Source organism: Mus musculus, chromosome 5, assembly GCF_000001635.26.
Source record: "Mus musculus strain C57BL/6J chromosome 5, GRCm38.p6 C57BL/6J".
Lineage (NCBI taxonomy): Eukaryota > Metazoa > Chordata > Mammalia > Rodentia > Muridae > Mus > Mus musculus.
Window position 1 is genome coordinate 95,726,525 of NC_000071.6, and position 21,080 is coordinate 95,747,604.

Below are 21,080 nucleotides of genomic sequence, written 5' to 3' on the forward strand. Positions count from 1 at the left end.
ACACATACACACACACACATACACACACACACACACACACACACACACACACACACACACACACGAACACACACGGTGGATGAAGTAAGCTTCAAAACCTTCAACTTTAAACATATACATACATACACATTTGATGGGTGGAGCAAAGCTCCAACACTCTTTTTCTACCACAGCCTATATATCCCAGCTATATCTTCCAAGCAGTACAAAAATAACAGTGTACTTATAGTCTATGGTTTAAATGAAAGTTTACAATGAGTATACTAAGAGAAAATATGTTTCCGAATACCTTCACATGAGCCAATATTTTAAGTATTATGAATAAAATTATTATTCCCAAGAACCTAATTACATTTGTAACTAAGCAGCTTGTTATAGATCAGCAATGTGTAAGCAAACAAGGTATTTTTTTCTTTTTTTCTTTTTTCTTTTTTTTTGTTTGTTAAATGACAATAATAAAATAAAAAAAATATTTACTTATATTTTTTCTTCCAAACAACTATTTTCACTTTAATTATAAATAACTATGGAAGCATTTGTAGCTGATAGGAAAACTGTCCACAGCATTTCTGATAATGCCATTCCTAACTTATGGGGAACAGTCTCTTGTTCTTCAGTTCAATTTACTTTGGTTCTTTAAGGGAGTAGCTTATATAAACATTGTATTAGTGTAAGATTGAAGCTTTTCTGATGGGACTGAGACAAAGGTCTCTAGTGTTCTCTCTTCATAGAGATATCATAAAAGGAATTTCATCCTCGATCTTGTCAATGTTTCTCTACTTTAAGAGTACAATTCTTTTGTAGTAAGATATGATGATGATTTTTGGATGTCCTCAGTTTCTGTAGCTAAGTCTCCCTTTTCATTTCTTATTTTGTTCATTTGGATTCTTTCTCTATAGCCTTTAGTTAGTTTGGCTAAGGGTTTATCCATTTTATTGATTTTTCTCAGTCAGCTCTTGGTTTTGTTGACTCTTCATATCATGCATTTTGTTTCTTTTTTTATTCTTGGATATTTTATTTGTTTACATTTTGTCTTAGTCAGGGTTTCTATTCCTGCACAAACATCAGGACCAAGAAGCAAGTTGGGGAGGAAAGGGTTTATTTGGCTTACACTTCCATGCTGCTGTTCATCACCAAGGAAGTCAGGACTGGAACTCAGGCAGGTCAGGGAGCAGGAGCTGATGCAGAGGCCATGGAGGGATGTTCCTTACTAGCTTGCCTCCTCTGGCTTGCTCAGCTTGCTCTCTTATAGAATCCAAGACAGCCAGCCCAGAGATGGTCCCACCTACAAGGGGCCCTTCCCCCTTGATCACTAATTGAGAAAATGCCTTACAGTTGTATCTCATGGAGGCATTTCCTCAACTGAAGCTCCTTTCTCTGTGGTAACTCCAGCTGTGTCAAGTTGACACAAAACTAGACAGTACAATTGATCCCTTGTCAACTTGACACACAAACACATCACTAGTAAGCCTCAACCCTTACATTCTTATTCATCCCCAAGATCTAAATAACTTTAAAAGTCCCACAGTCTTTACATATTCTTAAATTTTCAATCTCTTTAAAATATCCATCTCTTTTAAAATCCAAAGTCTTTTTACAATTAAAAGTCTCTTAACTGTGGGCTCCACTAAAACAGTTTCTTCCTTCAAGAGGGAAAATATCAGGGCACAGTCACAATCAAAAGCAAAAGTCAATCTCCAACCATCCAATGTCTGGGATCCAACTCACGATCTTCTGGGCTCCTCCAAGGGCTTGGGTCACTTCTCCAGCCATGCCCCTTGTAGCACACGCGTAGTCCTCTAGGCTCCAGATGCCTGTACTCCACTGCTGCTGCTGCTCTTGGTGATCATCTCATGGTACTGGCATCTCCAAAAGGCTGCATGACCCCTTCAGTCCTGGGCCGTCAATTGCAACTGAGGCTGCACCTTCACCAATGGCCTTCCATGGCCTCTCACAGTGCCAAACCTCAGCTGCTTTGCGTGACCCCTTCATGCCTTCAAAACCAGTACCACCTGTGTGACACTTACATATTACCAAGACCCACTGCAGCAGGAGTACAACCTTGGCCATCTCTGGAACACAGCCTCTTTGTGCTTTCAGAAAACACTTCCCAGAAGATGTCACCTCAATGATGCTGGTCTCTTCTTAATCACCGCTAATTTCTTAGCTCCAGCTAACCAGCATCAATAGTCCCAGTAATGCAAAGTTTTTGCTTTGGTAGTTCTGGTATCTTGTTAATCACAGCTGATTCTTCAGCCCCAGCTAACCAGAACTACAGAATCTTCACAATCAAAACAGCAATGGCCCTGAAAAGAGTCTTTAATTTTCCCTCTGAAATTTCACAAACCAGACCTCCATCTTCTGCAGTGTTCTCAACATTATCTTCCAAACTCCTACACAACATCCGACAGAGATTTAACAACGGATGGATCTTCAAGCCCAAAGTTCCAAAGTCCTTCCACAGTCCTCCCCAAAACATGGTCAGGTTGTCACAGGAATACCCCACTCCTGGTACCAATTTGTCTTAGTCAGGGTTTCTATTCCTGCACAAACATCATGACCAAGAAGCAAGATGGGGAGGAAAGGGTTTATTTGGCTTACACTTCCATACTGCTGTTCATCACCAAGGAAGCCAGTAAAGAACATCCCTCCATGGCCTCTGCATCAGGTCCTGCTTCCTGACCTGCTTGAGTTCCAGTCCTGGCTTCCTTGGTGATGAACAGCAGTATGGAAGTGTAAGCCAAATAAACCCTTTCCTCCCCATCTTGCTTCTTGGTCATGATGTTTGTGCAGGAATAGAAACCCTGACTAAGACACATTTCAAAAGTTTTTTTTTTCCTTTCCAGGTCTCCCCTTTGGGACCCTCCTTTCCCATTACCCCTCCTCCTGCCTCTATAAGGGTGCTTCCCCACCCACACAGAGCCTGGGTGCTCTGGGTCAATATCTTAGAAATGATATGTCCTAATCTACTTTCCATACATATTTCTTTATTTTTGAGTCAGTCTGACGTAGACTAACCTAGCCTGCAGCCAATTATGAAGCTAAGGCTAGCTTGAATATTTACCCTGATGCTACCACCCCTGAATCCTGAGACTGGAACTGTGGACCACCAAACCAGCAGTGAGATCAGTTTCTGTGGAACTGCATTCTTTTTGTTTGTTTGATTGTTTGTTTGTTTGTTTTTGTTTTTGTTTTGTTTTTCGAGACAGGGTTTCTCTGCATAGCCCTAGCTGTTTTGGAACTTACTTTGTAGACCAGACTGGCCTCGAACTCAGAAATCTGCCTGTCTCTGCCTCCCGAGTGCTGAGATTAAAGGCATGTGCCACCACGCCTGACATGGAACTGCATTCTTTTAAGGAGAAATTGGAGAGTACAACGCACCTTTGATACTGCAAGTTACTGATTGAAATGAGAGGTCTAAATTCAAAGCCATTGAAAACCTTGCTGGAGACTGGGCTTGATATATTGCCCTCTTGCCTTCACATGGAAAGAAGAGGGAGGAGTATCAGGAGTACACAGCTGTCTTACTGCAGAGGCAGCTCATACATGACAGCCTGTGTCAACAGCAACAAAGAGCCCAAAGAAGCTAGTAGAGAGACTGATTCCCTGGATGAAGTCACTGTCTGGTCTCTCAGACACTGAGTGCTCTACTAACCTGGTTCCATGTGTCCACACCTTGACCAAATGGGCAAGCACCAATCCCATGTCTACAGGCTGTCTCTAAGATAGGCACATGGCCCAAGATGACACCAAATATTTTTCTTTCCTCATATAAAGACATTTGAGGCGTTGTTTTTAAATGATGTTTATTGGTATGAGAAGATGAGGCAGGAGATTTGTAAATTTGACCAAACATGATCTGAAGAATCAATGGCCCCAGAAAAATATTTCTGAGGGATTGCAAATCCTCTTAGGTAGACAAAATTATCAGCCAGGATAGGCTACAAAGTAAGACCCTCTGGAAGTAAAGCATCTTACAGAAATGAACAACTGGATGAGTTGATCAAAATCAACCTGAGATGTACCTCAGTGGTTCTATGCTTGCTTGGCATGGATGATGTCTTGGGGCTCCATCTCACATATTGTGAAAATAATTTGAAAATTTCAAACTTCATCTTTCATCTCAGTGACTAAATACCACCATAGCTCAAGTCTAGTTACTGGTCTTTCTCTTTCCACCATGGGTAAACTAAGGGTATCACGAATTGCTATAGGCCAAGTACTTGGAGGTATAGAATAACAATGAATCAAAAGTTTATTTCACATACTGAAAATATTTGGAATTACCTTGAAATTTTCATTCTCAATTTTTTTTTATTCATTTGTTTGGTGTGTGTATGTGCACGTTAATGTATTTGTGTATTGTAGATTCTTTAGAGAGAAACTCACCATATAGAACTGTTGAGCAATACTAAGGGTCCCAACCACTGTCTTGAAAAGGACTGGCAGGCAAATACACAGATATTGTTCTAGGACAAACTCCTAGTATTCTTTCACCCTTCTAAGGTGCAGGCTTCAAACCAGAGAACAGAACAAACTGGGCTACTGGTCCCCAATTAAGCTCAATGAAAACACCTGAAACTTCACACATTCTCTTCACACTATGGTAGAGGGGAATACCATTGGAGGCACACAAAACTCTGGGAACTGCTACTGACCAATATCATTTTAATCAATTACTTCATTTTCTGAAACCTGTGTGAAATGGTGTGACTTTCTCTAAGATGTTCTCAATTTTGTGTATATGCAGATTTATTGTACATATGGTGCTTGTAAATGCTAGGATCCACAGATGTCTGAAGAAATGAGATTAACACTTGAAGCCTGAGTTACTGCTGTAGGCATCTGATGATAGTTCTGAAATCAAAATCTGCCCTCTTCTAAAGCAACATGTACTATTAAACATGGCTCATTGCCTTTTTGGGCTCATGAGCTTTTGTTTGTTGATTTGTTTATTTTTCTGAAGAGCATGAAAGGAATTTTCTGTGAGCAAACTTCCAGCAGGTTCATAGGTTCCAAGCAACAAGGCCTGTGAAGTTGACAGGCAGACAGGGAGACGGGGTGAGGGGAAGGAAGGAAAAAGGAGTGTGAGAGACACAGAGATTGGGTTTATGAATTTTTTTTTACCACCGGCCAACCTAGATATCCATATGTGAACCACCTTAGCTGATAACTTTATCCACCTATCCCAGATTTTGAATCATGACATGCTAGCATCCATGTGTTCATTTTGACTCTCTCCAGAGGACATTTGCTCAAAATGCTTAAAGTTAGATATTTTATTCTACTCAGACATCAGGAATAACATCTAAAAAAGCACCCATGTTCTATTTATTCAATTATATATTACAGTGAAGAACAAAAAGTTTACAAGTCCATGACAAAGGATCTAGTTAATCTGTCCTGGCAGAGTCAATTCAAAACATCCAAGTTGCCTTTGTCAGTCCACAAGTCTGCTCCCCATGTCAAGCTTAGCCTCCAAGATCCCAATTATTGCACATCCTTTCCTTTCCAAGTATCTTTACATTGCCTGAAGTCAGTCTCTGAGCACCCCAGATGAGAGATGTGTCTCAAGACTGTCATTTATTCACATGCAGAAGTTCTGAATCCATGTTCACCGCCAGCAAAAACAAAGTCTGGCTCTCTTGCCATAGACACAGCACTCACCACATTTGTGGCATATACGTGTAGCAAAAGAGAGGCTCTTGGGCTGCCTTATTGCCCTTAGTGTATCCATGAGTTCCTGACAAAGTTGGGCAAATCTTTCTACAGAGACATGTCCCAACTCATTATAGCACTCCAGAGAGGCAGGGTACTGTTCCACATTCATCTTGTTCCAGTTGGCTGTGTGCTGTAAAAGGTCCTTCAGGATGGGCATGGAGAAGTCATTGTTGTAAAAGTTGACCTTGGTGAGCTGAGAGCATTGTATGAAGGAAGGTAGGAGTGCATTGAGCTGAGAGTCCTTCAGCTTACATCCCTGCAAATTCAGAGTCTCAAGAGTTTTTACCACTTTCTCTAAGAGACCTCTCAGAGGCATCACATCCAAAACCTGTAAGACCACGCCTTTCATCTCCAGATGATTTAGCTGAAAGAGACTCTGACAGCAAGAGAAGGAATCCAAGTCTGACTGTGAAATTTGGTAGTGAGTGATGGAGAGGGACCCCAAGGGTGTCATCAAGCACCTAGGAATAAGTGAGACCAGATGGTTAGTTCTGGCAAGTGGTGATGGAGAGCGTGGAATGCAGTTTACACAGTTGTAGAAGGGACCAGGTGACCCAAGGTCACCCACACTTAATCTGCTGGCTTCAGTCCCACACAGAAAACCAGTTTAGCCCATAAGACACATAGAGGAAGTTCTGTGACAAAAGAGTCCTGACAGGATCTAGGGACATTACATGTGGGCTCATTCAAAGCTGCATTTCATCCAAGTTTCTGAACAGTCACTCTTGCTATCCCTTACAGTTCCACACAATCCCTCATATCCCTTGTACTCCACAGTACTGGGGCTCCAAACCATGGGAAAGTAGGGGAAGATATTAGGCTGTTCCCACAGATCTTAGCACAGAGCTAACCTCCTCACTTTGATGGTCTCCCCCAGCTCCTAACTACAACCTTAACTCTCTGTTCCCTTCTGATCATTTTTGTTTGTTTGGTTGTTTGATTATTTTGTTCCTTTTCTCTAGACAGGATTTCTCTGTATAGCCGGGCTGTCCTAGAACTCACTCTGTAGACCATGCTGGCCTCTAACTCAGAAATCCACCTGCCTCTGCCTCCCAAGTGCTAAGATTAAAGGCATGTGCCACCACTGGCCAGCGCTTCTGATCATTTTGTTGGCTGTGACTCCAAGAAGAATTACAGTCTCTTCTGATCAGATCTGTGCTACTCCTTACCTCCCTTCAGTCTTTTGCTTCAGGAGTAATTATTTGAGACTTTGAATCAATACACATAACGGCCATATTCTAAAAGGTCCCTAAAATTTGTTCCAGGTGGCTGACTGTCAGGCATTGTACATGAATAATCCTTAAAACGGACAAGAAAAAATGCTCTGCTAGGTAACTCAGATCTCCATCCTTGCTTACCTGAAGACCTGACTCATGTGGTCTGTGAGAAAGTGGACACCTTGCATGGAGAGATGCTGGAGACAATTGAATTTGGAGAAGATAGAAACGAACTCCTTGACACACTTATCTTCTCTGTCTCCTGTCCTATTGGCAATCTTGAAGACATTCTTATAGAGGGGTGCCAGGAGAAGTTTGCGAAGATTTCTCATCTGCCATAAGCAGGGAGCAAAACGGGCCAGATTGAACACATTCCACTCAGTGTTCAGTTCGAATTCCTCGATGTGCTCTGGATGAAAGACATTCAAAATCTCTAAGACAAAGTCCACGGGCATAGCCCAGATCTTCATGTTTATACAGCACAAATGTAGGGAGTCCTTTCTCTGCTGGGCCCACTTCAAGAAGTATGCTTGTGTTTCATCATGGCGGGGCCTGAGGCACAGGTCTGCTACCACCTTCAGCTGCCTCCTCCTTGCATATCTGCGAAGGACCTTCACTACTGTAGGCTTCTCATCCAAGGGCTCTGAAGAACAGCTACCATCCTCTGCACCAGCCCATATGTCCCAGAAGGCATGGTGCACATTCCTCAGGTCCAGAACCTGAAGTTTTCCCCTGTCGGGAGTGAAACATGTCAAATGTCAGCAGACATGACTACCCACAGTCAGCTTTGACTACCTGACTCTAAACTCAAGTCTCCCCAACTTTGGTAAGGTATAATTTCTTGAAACAGAGTGCAATGTGCACACAAGCATGCTACAGAATCTTTCCCTGAGCTGCATGTGTAGACCTGACCACTTTCCTTCCACTAAGGTACTCTTTATTTCTCCTTAGTCCCATTAATAGTGGTTGTGGGAAAACCAGGAATAAGCTCATTCTAGAGGCTACTTAGAGTAAGCTGTAATCCACTGACAACTGTCAGTTACAACTGTCCTTAGTCCAAGAAGACAATAGCTTCAAGGTTCCTGCACCACTGTCTGATGATCCCATCAGAAGCCATTCTCCCTGACCCCACAATCTCTACTGTGTACCCAAATGATCCCTTATAGACGACTTGATTATCACGCACCTGGGGTGAGATTCTCTTGTCAGTTGCATGTCTATTCCATCTAGCACAGCCTGCAAGGTCTCCAGGTTAGGTGACTTCATCAAAGCCCCCACAGGGAGACAGGGAAAAGTCCAGGCTGCCATGATTGCCTTCATGAGCTTCTTAAGTCTGCCAGCAAAGGCCCTCTGGAACAGTGCTGGGAAGAGCAGAAAAGGCACCTCCTCCAGACAGGACAAGGCCAAAGCCTCATCTCTCAGCAGAGCCTTCAATGTCAGATTCTGGAGAGTGGACAGAGTCTGAACACTCATCCTCTTCAGTCTCCAGTCAGAAGGCTCCTTGGGAAGGATTCAGAAAAAAATATACTTTCAAGACAAAGTTTGTAAAACTTCCTCACCATTACATCAACCACTAATCTTCAGAGTTACTACTCTGACAGTGACAGAGAAATCAATTTACCTCTTCAACCTAAACTGGTGGTGGAAAGACAGACTCCCACAACCGGGGTCTTTCTAAAAACCAAATGAGCACATAATTTTCAAATCAAAATACTTTTTGTGTGACCCTTTCTCAAAAACATTCTTAAAAAAAAATTCCAGGGGCTGGTGAGATGGCTCAGTGGGTAAGAGCACCCGACTGCTATTCCGAAGGTCCAGAGTTCAAATCCCAGAAACAACATGGTGGCTCACAACCATCCGTAACAAGATCTGACTCCCTCTTCTGGTGTGTCTGAAGACAGCTACAGTGTACTTACATAAAATAATAAAAAAAAATTCCAAAATCAAACAAAACCAACCGACTGACCAACCAACCAAAAAAACAAACATACATCTTTGTGATGCAGATCAATATTAATTCCCAGTAAGCAGAATGACTTCAGTGCATTTCTACAATTTTTAGGGTTTCCTGGGTCTGGTAAGCAGATCATGTACACAGAAGAAAGCTATGTGGAAAAGATGAAACGCAAAGCCTAAGGCAATACATATGCATAACTCAAAAGTTTCACTCGAGCAATTGGGCATTGAAGAAAACCAAAGATACATGGTGTACAGGTCTACAGTGTGACCCAGAGCCTGTCTCTCTCTCTCTCTCTCACACACACACACCACACACACACACAAACACACACACACACACACACACACACACACACACACACACACACAAATTCAGTGAAGAGGAAACCTGAAGGAACAGGTTAGTCAGAATGATCTGCTTTCCAGCTTCCCAGGAGCCACATGGCCAGTTCTAAGAGAGTTTGAACAAGATACAGAATACTTGTCTCAAAAATTTTATGAAACACACTAATGAACTATGCAAGCTATAGAAATATATCAGTGATGCTACAGAAATATATCGGTGATGAGGCTAAAAATTCAATTGGAATGAAACCCAAGGTCTTCAACCTGTTCCTCTAAAGAAGTCTAAACTTCTCTACATCAAACTGCATTACCCAAGGAAAAACCAGTACATACCAGTTGAGCACTGCAGATAGGTCTCCAAGTCCCAGCTGCACCAGGCAGTTATCAGGCTGCAGGTCTCTGAGTGTGTTCTCTGGATCAACTGGAGCCTTTATATACCTCTGTGCTAACCCCTCCCTATTTTAGCCACACCCTCCAACCAAAACTGGAATTGGATTTCCTGGTTTAATCTCCACCCTTCAAATTCCAGATCAAAGATCTAATCATTTCATCGGTTAAATCAGAAGGACTTGTATTCACATACTCTCCACTCTTCCTCACCCCCCCAAAAGGTTTCATGGATAAATATGAACATTCCACTTGTTAATTAACCATATAACATCAAGTTTTTTTATTTGTTTTTTCATTTACTTAAGGTTTACTTAGTTTTCAATTTGTTCCATGGGTCTTGTCATGCTCAGAAGCCAAGGGTGTTTTAGAAGTCTAATTCTAGAAATTCTTCTGCCTCAGAATCCTTCCTATTGCTAGGATTACTGTTATGAATAAACACATCTGGTTGGATTTCATTCATGGGACCAGAGTCATTTTTAGTTTTCATCAGCTAAGGGTTTAATCTGTTATTGATCAGAGACATACCATAATTCAAAGGTATTCTTTTTAGCTGGATTTGGGACAGAATACAGAGTCAGAGTTAGGAATAGGTACTGGAGCTCAAGGGCTGAAGTGGATGTTCTGTCAGTAAACTGCAGCAGCAGCCACACAAAAGGTAGGGCAGGAGCAAGGCTTGATTCCATTACTATAGTGGCCAGGGTGTTGTGTGTGTACTCAGTTGGTAGGGAGCTACCCAGCATTCAAAGATTCCTCTCTAAAACTCTCTGTGCAACAGACAAGATGGGGCATGCTGGTAAGCTCAAAATTGGAAGTGGGAGGTAGGAGGCTCATTTTAATGTCATCTTCAGCCAAACTGTAAGCTGAAGTATAGTCTGATCCCTAAAAGACAAGGGAAATGGTGCCCTTGGCTGCTCAGGCAACTTAGATTATGACAAGTAGGATCAGCCTAACAACATTCCTCAGGGATGTGGGTCTTGGGCTGGAGACTTGGCTTAGAAAGAAGGAACCTGTCAACCTTCTATTCCTATCATCTACATGGTGGCTTGAAATGATCTGTGACTCCAGTTCCAGCAGTTGTGAAACTGCGTTCTGACCTTCTAGGGGAGCAGCCATGAGAGGGCTGCCCATTCATAGTTGTAGGCAAAGCACCCCTACACATAGAACAAATCTTACTAAAACCATACATTTATACTGAGAATGGGAGCATACACATTGATTCCCTCCCCTCAGGAGTCAAAGTTTGACTGATTCAGGGAGTTCAGAGCTACCCTTATCTTAATAACTAATCCCCAACCAGTGAAATCTATGGAGTGAGGATCTTTCACAAAATTAAACCAGAGCTGGGCAGGGTGGCACAGGGCATAAATCCCAGCACTACAGTCAGAGGCAGGAGCATCTTTGATTTCGAGGCCAGACTGCTCCTCAGAGTGGCTTATGGGACATTTAGGGCTTTTAAACAAAGAGACCCTGTCTAAAAACAACAAAACAAACACACAAACAAGATGAAATTTCCCAGATGGTGCAGGTGCAGACTTAAAACCCAGGATTAGGTAGGTAGACACAGGAGAAGCTCTGAGGTCAAGGTTAATCTAGTATACAACGTGAGTTCAGGAAGAACCAGAGATGGGTAAACTGACCAACCCTGTCAAAAATCAGTCAAACAAACAAACAGACAGAGAGACAAAAACCAAACAAAAAAGTACCCAAAACACAAAATAAAATTCTTAAATTAACTTCAAGGGAGCTTAAGAGCCAGTGAGTTGGCTCAGAGGGGAACGGCACTTGCTGTCAAGCCTGAGTTCAGTAGTGGTAACCACAGCTGTACTGACAGAGACCACTTCAGTTTACAGTCCACCCACTCTACATGCACACTCCCTAGCTGATCCACCAATTTACAAATGAACTAAGACAGTCAGCATGTACAGAAGAGCAGGAGAGCTATCAAGGGTGGTGGTGCAAGTTTCAGTGGACTGATGAAGGATGACCCCCAAACTACATAATGTAATTCTGTGTCTCCCATTCAAATACCAACAATGGGAGCTGGGTGTTTGATTGGCAGCTCAGCCTCTTGTTCTGGCTTCATGAATTAAAATATCTGCAGTAAAACTCCTTGGGTCAAGAAAAAAAGGCTTTCTCCAAATGCTAATGAGATCTCCTTGGAAAAGAAAGAAGAAATCCAAAGTAGAAAGAAAGATTTTCAGAGTAAAATGGGACCAAGAGAAAGGAGACTTTGAGCTGGATGGGGCTCATGACCAGGGAATTCTGGAGCCTAGGGGCATTGACCTTGCCGAGTTAATAGGCACTACAGTTTTTAATGAAAGAGCCACAAGTACCACTGTCTAGAGATAAAGACAATGACCCGCCTTTTCATTGGATATTTTCTTTATTTACATTTTCAAATGTTAGCCCCTTTCCTGGTTTCCCCTGTGAAAAACACCCTTCCCCTATGCCCTCCCCCTCCCCCTGCTTACCAATCCACCCACTCCTGCTTCCTGGCCCTGCCATTTCCCCACACTGGGGCATACAGATAAGTGGATATTAGTCCAGAAGACCAGAAGCTCAGAATAGCCAAGATAAAATTAACAAACCACATGGAACTCAAGAAGAAGGAAGACCAAAGTGTGGATCTTTTATCTATCTTAAAGGGGGTGGACAAAAGGGGGAACATGGAAGGAGATACAGACTCAAAGTGTGGAGTAGAGACTGAATAAACGACCATCTAGAGACTGGCTCACCTGGTGATCCATCCCATTTACAGTCACCAAACTCAGACACTGATGTGTACACACTTTTTCAGCATGCATGAACAATGTCACACCTCAGAGTTGGAATGGAGGCTTTGTATACATACCCAATGGTGGGCAAAAGCTTTCTTCAGGTCCAGGCTTTGTGCTCAATGGGAGACAATAGATCCCTGATCATATTATATTGCAATAACTTTTTTTCTAGAGATTTTCTGAAATTGACCTGTGTTCCTCTGAGCAGCTTGTCCAGGCTGTCCTTGGGGAATTTCATGCACAGTAGAATCTGTTGTTTGGGTAGTATTGTTGCACCAAGGTTCAAGGAGCCCTGTCCTGGTGAGGTTGACCTTCTGTTCCATGCTCATCAGAGTAGAAGAATGGAAAGTCTCAAAGTTTTTATTGATCTGGTTTGTTTCTTGTTTGTTTGTGGGGGGTCTGGGGGGTATTTTTTACATCTGTCTTTGTTTGAGGGTTTCCTCTGGACCTGACTGTGGCTGAGATCCTGTTACTAAGCACTATTCTCTGTTTGGCCATGAAACTTCTAACCCCCTTGCTATTCAGGTGCCCAGAACTTTTATTCTGGTAGCTTGGTGCTCTCTACCACCTACGCAGATAAAGCAGATGCTTCAACAACCGTGCCTATAGTATTTAGCCATTCACATCTTCCTAGCACACACTATTCCTTTCTTTTTTCACCTCTGAGCCACACCAGTAGGACCTGGGAAGGAACATTGTGAGGGTCACACCAACACCTGTTTGTTGCCCAAAGCTATGAGCAACCATTTTCTTCCTTGACTGACAATTGAATTTAACAGGCAAAATCCAGAGACTACAGGCTCAAAATCCAAAGGAACTGATGATCTTGGCCTCTCCCATTGATTTTCTCCAGAAATGTGGCTGTCACAGGACAATGGTAACATCTAGCCTTGATCCTCAACCTTTGCATATCTTGAAAATCTCTACCAGATGTGCCTAGAGAGTAACCTCAGGGGTCATTCCAGAATTGCTTCTTCCAGGGAGAGAGCATCAATGACACTGGTTCCTATGAAAGTACAGAATATAGATAAGTTTCCTTCCAGTCCAGTGTACACAATGAAAAGGCTTGCTAGCTACAAGTCTTGGAACAACTTCTCTTGGGGCACTTTCCTCAAGATTGGGTCTCATTCAAGGAGCCACTGGCCTTCTCCATGTTGTGGGTTCTCTCATGATCAAGAGTTCTATAGCTCCCAATTTTCAAGCTTCCAAAACTGAACTATCTCACTTATCAAGTCTGGATACTGAGATCCTTTCCTGTAATGAACCCCCATGCTATTCGTTATGGCTGCCTAGGTGAAATAGTCCTCATCTATAACCCTGTCTACACGCAAATTAAAGAAGATACTATCTCTGCCTCTTTGTGTAGTATGAGCCTTCAGCCTGTCTAGTTCCTATCTCAGTGGCATTATCTGTAGACAATGTGCTAAGCTGGCACTCCTTCATGTTAATCAGATATGGGATAAAGAGATAGTTCAGGAGTTAGGAGCATGGGGGAAAAAAACACAGGAGCTGACACACAAAAGCTAGGATATGTACCTGAGGTATCTGTTAGAGAAGCCAGTGCTCTAACTACTCAGTCATATCTCCCTCCCCTTTTCTTTGCGTCTCCCTTACTGAAATATTTTTTTTTCATACAACGTGTTATGATTATGGTTTCAACTCCCCCAACTCCTCTGAGGTCATTCCCACATTATTTTCCATCTCAATCCACACCCTTTGTATCTCTCCTGAGAAAAGAAACAGGCACTTAAAGAATCCAGAAACATGTGTGGCAGAACACAAGTGTACTGCCAGGACAGGGGAGGAAGAGGCAGGACCACCTCCAGACTGGCCTAGCAAGTGAGGTACAGAACAGTTTAACATACAATGAGACCCTGCTTGAAAAACAAACAGAGAAATGAACAAATAAACAAAAAGAGCAACAGAAAATCAAAAGAAAAGAAGAACACACAACTTGGAACAGGACAAAATAAATAAGCCAACAGAAAAAGAGAGCCAATCCCACCCCATCAAAAAAATAAAGTAGAATCATCAACAACAACAGCAAAAAAAAATCCCAAAGAAATACAGAATACATTCAAAGACACAGAAATCCCAGAAAAACAGAAAGAAAGAATTTATAATCTAAAAGCAGAACAATATAAATAAACAAAAGTGTATAACACAACTTTCTAACACTCAGATCTGCTAAATTGTCTTTGAGTTTGTTTTGTTTCCCTCCTACAACTGGTTAATTAGTCTTCTTTTAAGAGTAGGATTTGCATCCAACAGAAAATTTCCATTTAACTCCAGGCAGTGGTGGTGCACATCTTTAATACCAGCATTTGGGAGGCAGAGGCAGGCGGATTTCTGAGTTCAAGGCCAGCCTGGTCTACAAAGTGAATTCCAGGACAGCCTGGCCTACACAGAAAAACCCTGACTCAAAAAACCAAAAAAAAAAAAAAAAAAAAATTCCATTTAACAAGTTTAGTGTTTCATTTGGAAGACTTTACTTTATAGATTGGAGACAGCTTCTGGGTTCCAAATGGGAGCTTCTCTCAATACTGTCAAGTGGTACAAATTTGTGCATGCCCTGTGCCCGCTGCTTCAAGCTCTCTAAATTCATATGTGCATCAGTTCTTCTGTGTTTTAGAAGGCCTTAAGGTATCTTCAGTAGAACGATGGCTACTATGAACATAGTCAAGCAAGTATCTTTGTGGCATTGTGGGTCCTCTTTGGCTTTCTGTCTGTGAGTGGTAAAGCTGGGTCTACAAGGTAGATTGAATCTCAGTTATTTGAGAAACTGCCAGATTGATCTTACAAGTGGTTGTGCAAGTTTGCACTCTCTTCAACAATAGAGATGTGTTCCTCTTGTTCCATAACCTTCCCACATGAGCTGTGAAATGAGGTTGAGAGCTCTGATTCAATCACTGAAAAGGTTGCATGTTACAAATACGATTAAAAGGGTGGAGTTTAATAATTTACTCCAATTCCAGTTTGGGATTGGTGGGTGTGGCTACAAAAGGGAGTGGTGAGCAGAGAGGTATATAAAGGCTTCACTGGAGCCAGAGAACACATTCAGAGAACTGCAGCCTGAATAACCGTCTTGTTTGACCAGCACTCAGAGACCAGTCTACAGTGTTCAGAACTAGGAGGTAATGATATTCCCCTTGGTCATGCGGTTTGATGTAGAGACATTTAGACTCCAAGTTAGGACAAAACATGTTAATTTTTTCTTCTTAGAGGAATACATTGAACACCTGGGATTTAATTTCAAATGAAGTTTTAGCTTCATCACAAACGTATATGTTAACCAGGTGATTTCATTATTATGGTTGATTTTCTATTTTGTTTAAGCTGTCCTACAAATGGCCATGTGGCATTGGGTAGGGTGAAAAGCAATAACCTTTTGACTCATAAGACTCCTCAGTATTAACATTACTAGTGTGTTCCCTCACATTTCCATTCACTCAAATGTTTGTGCTTGTTTTTGTGAGTCACTGGCTCACCTGGAGACCAGGGGACCATGTGTCTTTGAACACCTTTAACTCACAATAGCTTGAGTTACACTTGGAGTGTCTTAATGTCTCACTCAATGTCTTACATTAGGCTTTGCTTGATATCGCTTTCACACAGCTTTGATTTTTTTATATGGTCTGTATATGGGACCCAGAAAACCCTGAAAATTATAGGAACCCATTGTCATCATCATGCTTAGTGGATCAATATTGATCCAAGACACAGGGTGTTGTGTGTGTGTGTGTGTGTGTGTGTGTGTGTGTGTGTGTTTTTACTGCTTCCATGATTGTTGTGTGTTGCATTTTTGTTTTGGGTTTTTTTTTCTTTTTTCTTTTTCCTTTTTTTTTTTTTGTTGATTATTTAATTACATTTGAATTGTTGTTCTTTTTCCCAGTCTTTTCTTTGGCAGCCGCTGACCATCATCTATCCACTTTGACTCTAAAACAATACTCCCTTACACACACACCCAGTCCCCAACAAGCCTCCACAGGACCAAGCATCTCCCTTCCCATGGATATCAGATAATTCAATCATCAGCTACATATTTATCCAGAGCCGTGGATGCACCCGTGTACAAACTTTGGGTGGTGGTTTCATCCGTCAGAGCTCTGAGGGGTCAAGTTAGTGGATATTGTTGTTATTCCTATGGGGCTTTAATCTCTTTCACCTCTTCTGTTCTTCCCTAAGCCTTCCATTGTGTTCCCCTGGCTCAGTCCAATGGTTGCCTATAAGTGTCTGCAATTGTCTTACATGCTGGCACAGCCTCTCAGAGAACAGCTATACCAGGCTCTTATCTGTAAGCACATCTTGGCACCAACTATAGTGTCGGGGATTAGTGTCTGCTGATGGGATTGATCCCAGGGTATGCAGTCTCTGGATGGTCTTTCCTTCAATCTCTGATTCATTTTTTGTCCAAGTTTTTCTTTAGATGGGAACAATTCTAAGTTAAAAATTTTGAGATGGGTGACTGGTCCCTTCCCTCACGTGGGGAACATGCCTATCCACTGAGGCTGGTCTCTTAAGGTTCTATCTCGCTTGTGCTGCACATGTTGTCTTGGGCCATCCACATTAAGTCCTGTGAGTCTTGTCAATTCAATATTACTTTCATTCTTTCTTTTTTTAAAGAGTGTGTCACAAACAAAATTTTTGATCCAAAAATTATATACCCATTTGGGTGATAGAGAGGCTGCCATGATGACAGTGTGGGCGACTGTCTTTCTATGACGTCTTAGGATGAAGAGGTAAATTGATGTCTTTACCATTGCATGAGCAGTAACTCAGAAGCTTAGTGGTTGATGTGATGGTGAGGAAGTTTTATAAATATTCTCTTAAACGTATATGCATTTCTGACTCCTTCCCCAGGATCCTTCTGATTGGAGACCTTAAGAAGATGAATGTTCATACCCCACCCACACTCCAGAAGCTGGCAATTCAGACTCTGGTGAGAGAGGAGGCTCTAGGCATGTCTGATCTGGAGGAGATGGCCCATGGACTCTTCCCAGCACTTTTCAAGGAGGCCATTGATGGCAGATATATCAAGCTCATAAAGGCATTGGTGATAGCCTGGCCTTTCCACTGTCTCCCTGTGGGGGCATTGATGAGGACTACTGACCTGGAAACATTGCAGGCTGTGCTAGATGGAGTAGACATTCGTCGAACCATAGGGTTTCACCCCAGGTAAGCAATTTCCAAGTCCTGTAGAAGGGAGCAGAAGGAGTACACATTAGACATTGTCAGGGAGATTAGATCTGTCATAAATGGATCAGATGCTTCTGATGGCATCATCAGGCAGGGATACAGGGTTCTTGACAGCTACTGTTTACTTGTACTGAGCACAGTTCGATATGGATTAACCTTGAATATGGACTAGAGTAAATGTGGCCTCACAGTGGAATGAGCCTATCCCTGACATTCCCACAAGAACTAATAATATAAGTAAGGAGAAGTAAAGTGTACCTTATTGAAAGAAAAGTATTCATGTGTACAGAAGCACAGGAAAGCTTCAGTAGCAAGCCTGAGTCCAACTTGGATATCAGGTCCTGAAAAAAAAATGTACACTTTAGCACAGAAGAGAGACGAGTTTAGATATATGTAGTAAAAGCTAATTCAGGGTCTGTCATCATTCTTATGTTTCACCTGCAGGAGGAAAAAACTACAGTATCTCGACCTGAGGAATGTGCACCATAGCTTCTGGAACATATGGACTGATTCAGAGGACAGTGACTATTCAGCAGAGATCTTGGATGAAAAGAAAGCCCTGCAGGTCCGTCCCAGATATGCACTGAGGCAGCGTCTGAAGGTCACAGTTGACCTGTGCATCAGGTCCTGCCTTGATGAAGCACAAACATGGTTCTTGAAGTGGGCCCAGGAGAGAAAGGGCTCCCTATATTTCTGCTGTACAAAGATGAAAATCTGGACTCTGCCAGTAAAAGCTCTCAGACATATCTTCCACATTTTTGATCCAGAGCACATCATGGAGTTAGAACTAAACACTGAATGGACTCTGTTAGAGTTGACACATTTTGCCCCCTATTTTGGGCAGATGAGAAATCTTTGCAAAGTATTCCTGGCACCCCTCCACAAAATCGACTTCCATTTACCCAATAGAACAAGAGTCACCGAAGTCAAGTGTATCAACAAGTTTGCTTCTCAGTTCTCCAAATTCAACTGTCTGCAGCATCTTTTCATGTTCTGCGTCCATTTTCTCAGATCCCAGATGAATCAGGTCCTAGGGTAAGCCATGATGGAGAGCTGGTTCAGCTATCAGAGCAAATCTGTCTCTCTTTTCTTAAGGGTTATGGGGACATGATGCCAACCAGTCACTAGGAACAAATATTTAGAGACTCCAAAGACTGGAAGTTATGTCTTGTTTCCATGAATACTCAGTTATACAAGGGAAATTTTACAAGATAAATCAGTATCTCAAATGAACACTCATGAAGTAGGAAAGTGATTTGAGGTAAAGAGTAGGTCAGATCTAGTAAGGATCAGTTGTATTTCTTCCTAGAATCATGGCCGCCCAATCAAATGGAAACTGAAGAGGAATGGAAGTGTGTAGTGAGAAGTCAGGGGACTCACAAGTACAGGGTAAACAGGAGCTATATGTTCAGATCTGTTAGAACAGCCTTCTATCATCACCCACTTCCCATGGGTTAAATGTTTTGAGCCCAGTAGTGCTGAATACATGGGGCAGGAGGTAGAGCTTGGGCTGTAAATGAGAGCAAGCATGACTGCAGAGGGAATGATAGAATGCAGATTCAGTGAACACACAGCAAATATTGAGATCCTGTCAGAATTCTATTGGGATGGGATTTCTTCTGTTGCTTTCTGGGATTAGGGGATGAACTGGTTTTCAGGTTTAGAGTGAGGCCAGGAGATAAATTAAGAGGTTGAAATGACTGAGCAGTTTCCAACAGAAAGCATCATAGATGATGTCCTTAATCACTTAGTAAAACTGATCTTGGGGCACCTGATTCCTGCTACCACTCTGTATATCCCTGCCAAACATCTACAAGCCCATTTGCCATAACTAACCATCTGTCTCCTTTACCTCTAGGTGCTTGATGACACCCTTGAAGACCTTCTCCATTACTTACTCCCTGATTTCACAGAGAGATTTGGATTCCTTTGCCTGCTGTCAGAGCCTCTTTCAGCTAAAACATCTGGAATTGAGAGGTGTGGTCTTACTGGATTTGGATCTTATGCCTCTGAGAGGTCTCCTCATGAAAGTGGCAGGCACTCTTGAGACTCTGGATTTGCAGGGGTGTAGGATGAAGGACTCCCAGCTCAGTGTCCTCCTACCTGCATTCAAACAATGCTCTCAGATCTCCAATATCAACTTCTACAACAATGAATTCTCCATGCCCTTCCTGAAGGACCTTTTGCAGCACACAGCCAACTGGAGCAAGATGAATGTGGAACAATACCCTGCCCCTCTGGAGTGCTATGATGAATTTGCTCAAGTCTCTGTAGAAAGATTTGTGCGACTTTGTCAGGATCTCATGGATACACTGAGGGCAATAAGGCAGCCCAAGAACACCTCCTTTGCTACAGATATCTGCCACACATGTGGGGAGCGCTGGGTCTTTGACCAGGTGGCCAACCTTTGTCGTTGCTGGCAGTAAAATGGGAACATTCTGGATTTGAATAAAAATAAGGTTTGGGACACATGTCTTACCAAAAAAAATGTATTTTCCATCTTCAGTTGTAATAAAAAGAACAGAGAAAAAAATCTCACTCAGCCTAGTCATTATACCCCCTTTCTGTAAACTATCAATAAAATAATTTGTTACTCTGTATTTATTGAAAACTTAGAACATGATTTCTTTGTTTAAACATCATTGTTATTGTCTGAATTGAATAAAGCATCTAAATTAAAAGACTACAACAATCACCCTCTGGAAAGAAGTAAAAAAGTACACATTGAAGCCAGGCATGTCAAAATTCACAATCTTGGGAAGGTGGATAAAGTTATCAGTTATGGTGGGAAATATATGAACTTCTAGGCTGGCCTAAAGTACAGAGGAAGAAAAAAAAATAAAGAACATACCTCTCTCAGACTCGTTCTTTCTGTCTTCCCTCACACCCTTTCTCCCTGTCTGAATGTCCAATTCCCTGAACTTGTTCCTTAAGACCAGTGAACTCACCTGATATTTTCCCACAATTAACATGCTTTCATATTCTTAAAACAAACAACATGTAGATTGAGAGAGACTCTTCACCAGTGAAGAGCACATGCTGCTTTTGCAGAGAACCAAAGTTCTGTTTCAGAGCTAATAACCACGTGGCTGTCAAATGGAACTCAGGCTTCAGGTGCTAGGACCCTCCTTTCTGTCCTCTGTGGATCCCACCTTTCACATGCACAAATCCACATAATACACAGGTAGCTATTCAACCAGCTGAAGAACTCTTTAAATAAAAAAGGACTCAATTTCACAAGGGAATAAAAAATGGCCCAATTAATTAAAATGGTGATGTTGTTCAGTAGCACTTGTGTGTCTGTGAAGGGAGCATTTGGAGTTTTAGGCATATCCTTTGAGCTCCATTGGTGAGCAATATTGTAAGATGCTCTGAGCTCCAGAGTTTGAACTCTTTCACTATGGGTGAGTGAGAAGAAATTAGTAGTTTGTCACTCTGCAATATTTATTTCTGTATGTATTTTATGTATATTCCT

The 21,080-nt window shown here is 42.1% G+C and overlaps 2 protein-coding genes across 2 annotated transcripts in view; one reads left to right on the forward strand and one right to left on the reverse strand.

Moving 5' to 3' along the window:
- Nucleotides 1-20,138, forward strand: part of Gm7982 (predicted gene 7982) — a 60,257-nt gene extending 40,119 nt beyond the window's left edge. Inside the window, exons 5-7 of the mRNA XM_030255007.1 lie at nt 17,270-17,584; nt 18,050-18,640; nt 19,464-20,138. Of these exons, the coding sequence (XP_030110867.1) occupies nt 17,298-17,584; nt 18,050-18,640; nt 19,464-20,031 (1,446 nt within the window). The 5' untranslated portion in view covers nt 17,270-17,297 and the 3' untranslated portion in view covers nt 20,032-20,138. The remainder of the gene's footprint in view (nt 1-17,269; nt 17,585-18,049; nt 18,641-19,463) is intronic.
- Pramel50 (PRAME like 50) lies at nt 5,568-9,649 on the reverse strand. The gene is made up of 4 exons (NM_001270457.1): nt 9,576-9,649; nt 8,125-8,438; nt 7,080-7,670; nt 5,568-6,182 (listed from the first exon to the last, which is right to left on the reverse strand). The coding sequence occupies exons 2-4, from the start codon at nt 8,409-8,411 to the stop codon at nt 5,615-5,617; spliced, it is 1,446 nt and encodes a 481-aa protein (NP_001257386.1). The 5' UTR covers nt 8,412-8,438; nt 9,576-9,649; the 3' UTR covers nt 5,568-5,614.
- Nucleotides 20,139-21,080: the final 942 nt, after the last annotated feature.

Coding starts and splice junctions, on each gene's coding strand:
- Pramel50 (NM_001270457.1), bottom strand. CDS start 8,411: ATGAGTGTTCAGACTCTGTCCACTCTCCAGAATCTGACATTGAAGGCT. Junction 7,671..8,124: donor ACAAGAGAATCTCACCCCAG/GTGCGTGATAAT, acceptor CACTCCCGACAG/GGGAAAACTTCAGGTTCTGG. Junction 6,183..7,079: donor CACATGAGTCAGGTCTTCAG/GTAAGCAAGGAT, acceptor ACTTATTCCTAG/GTGCTTGATGACACCCTTGG.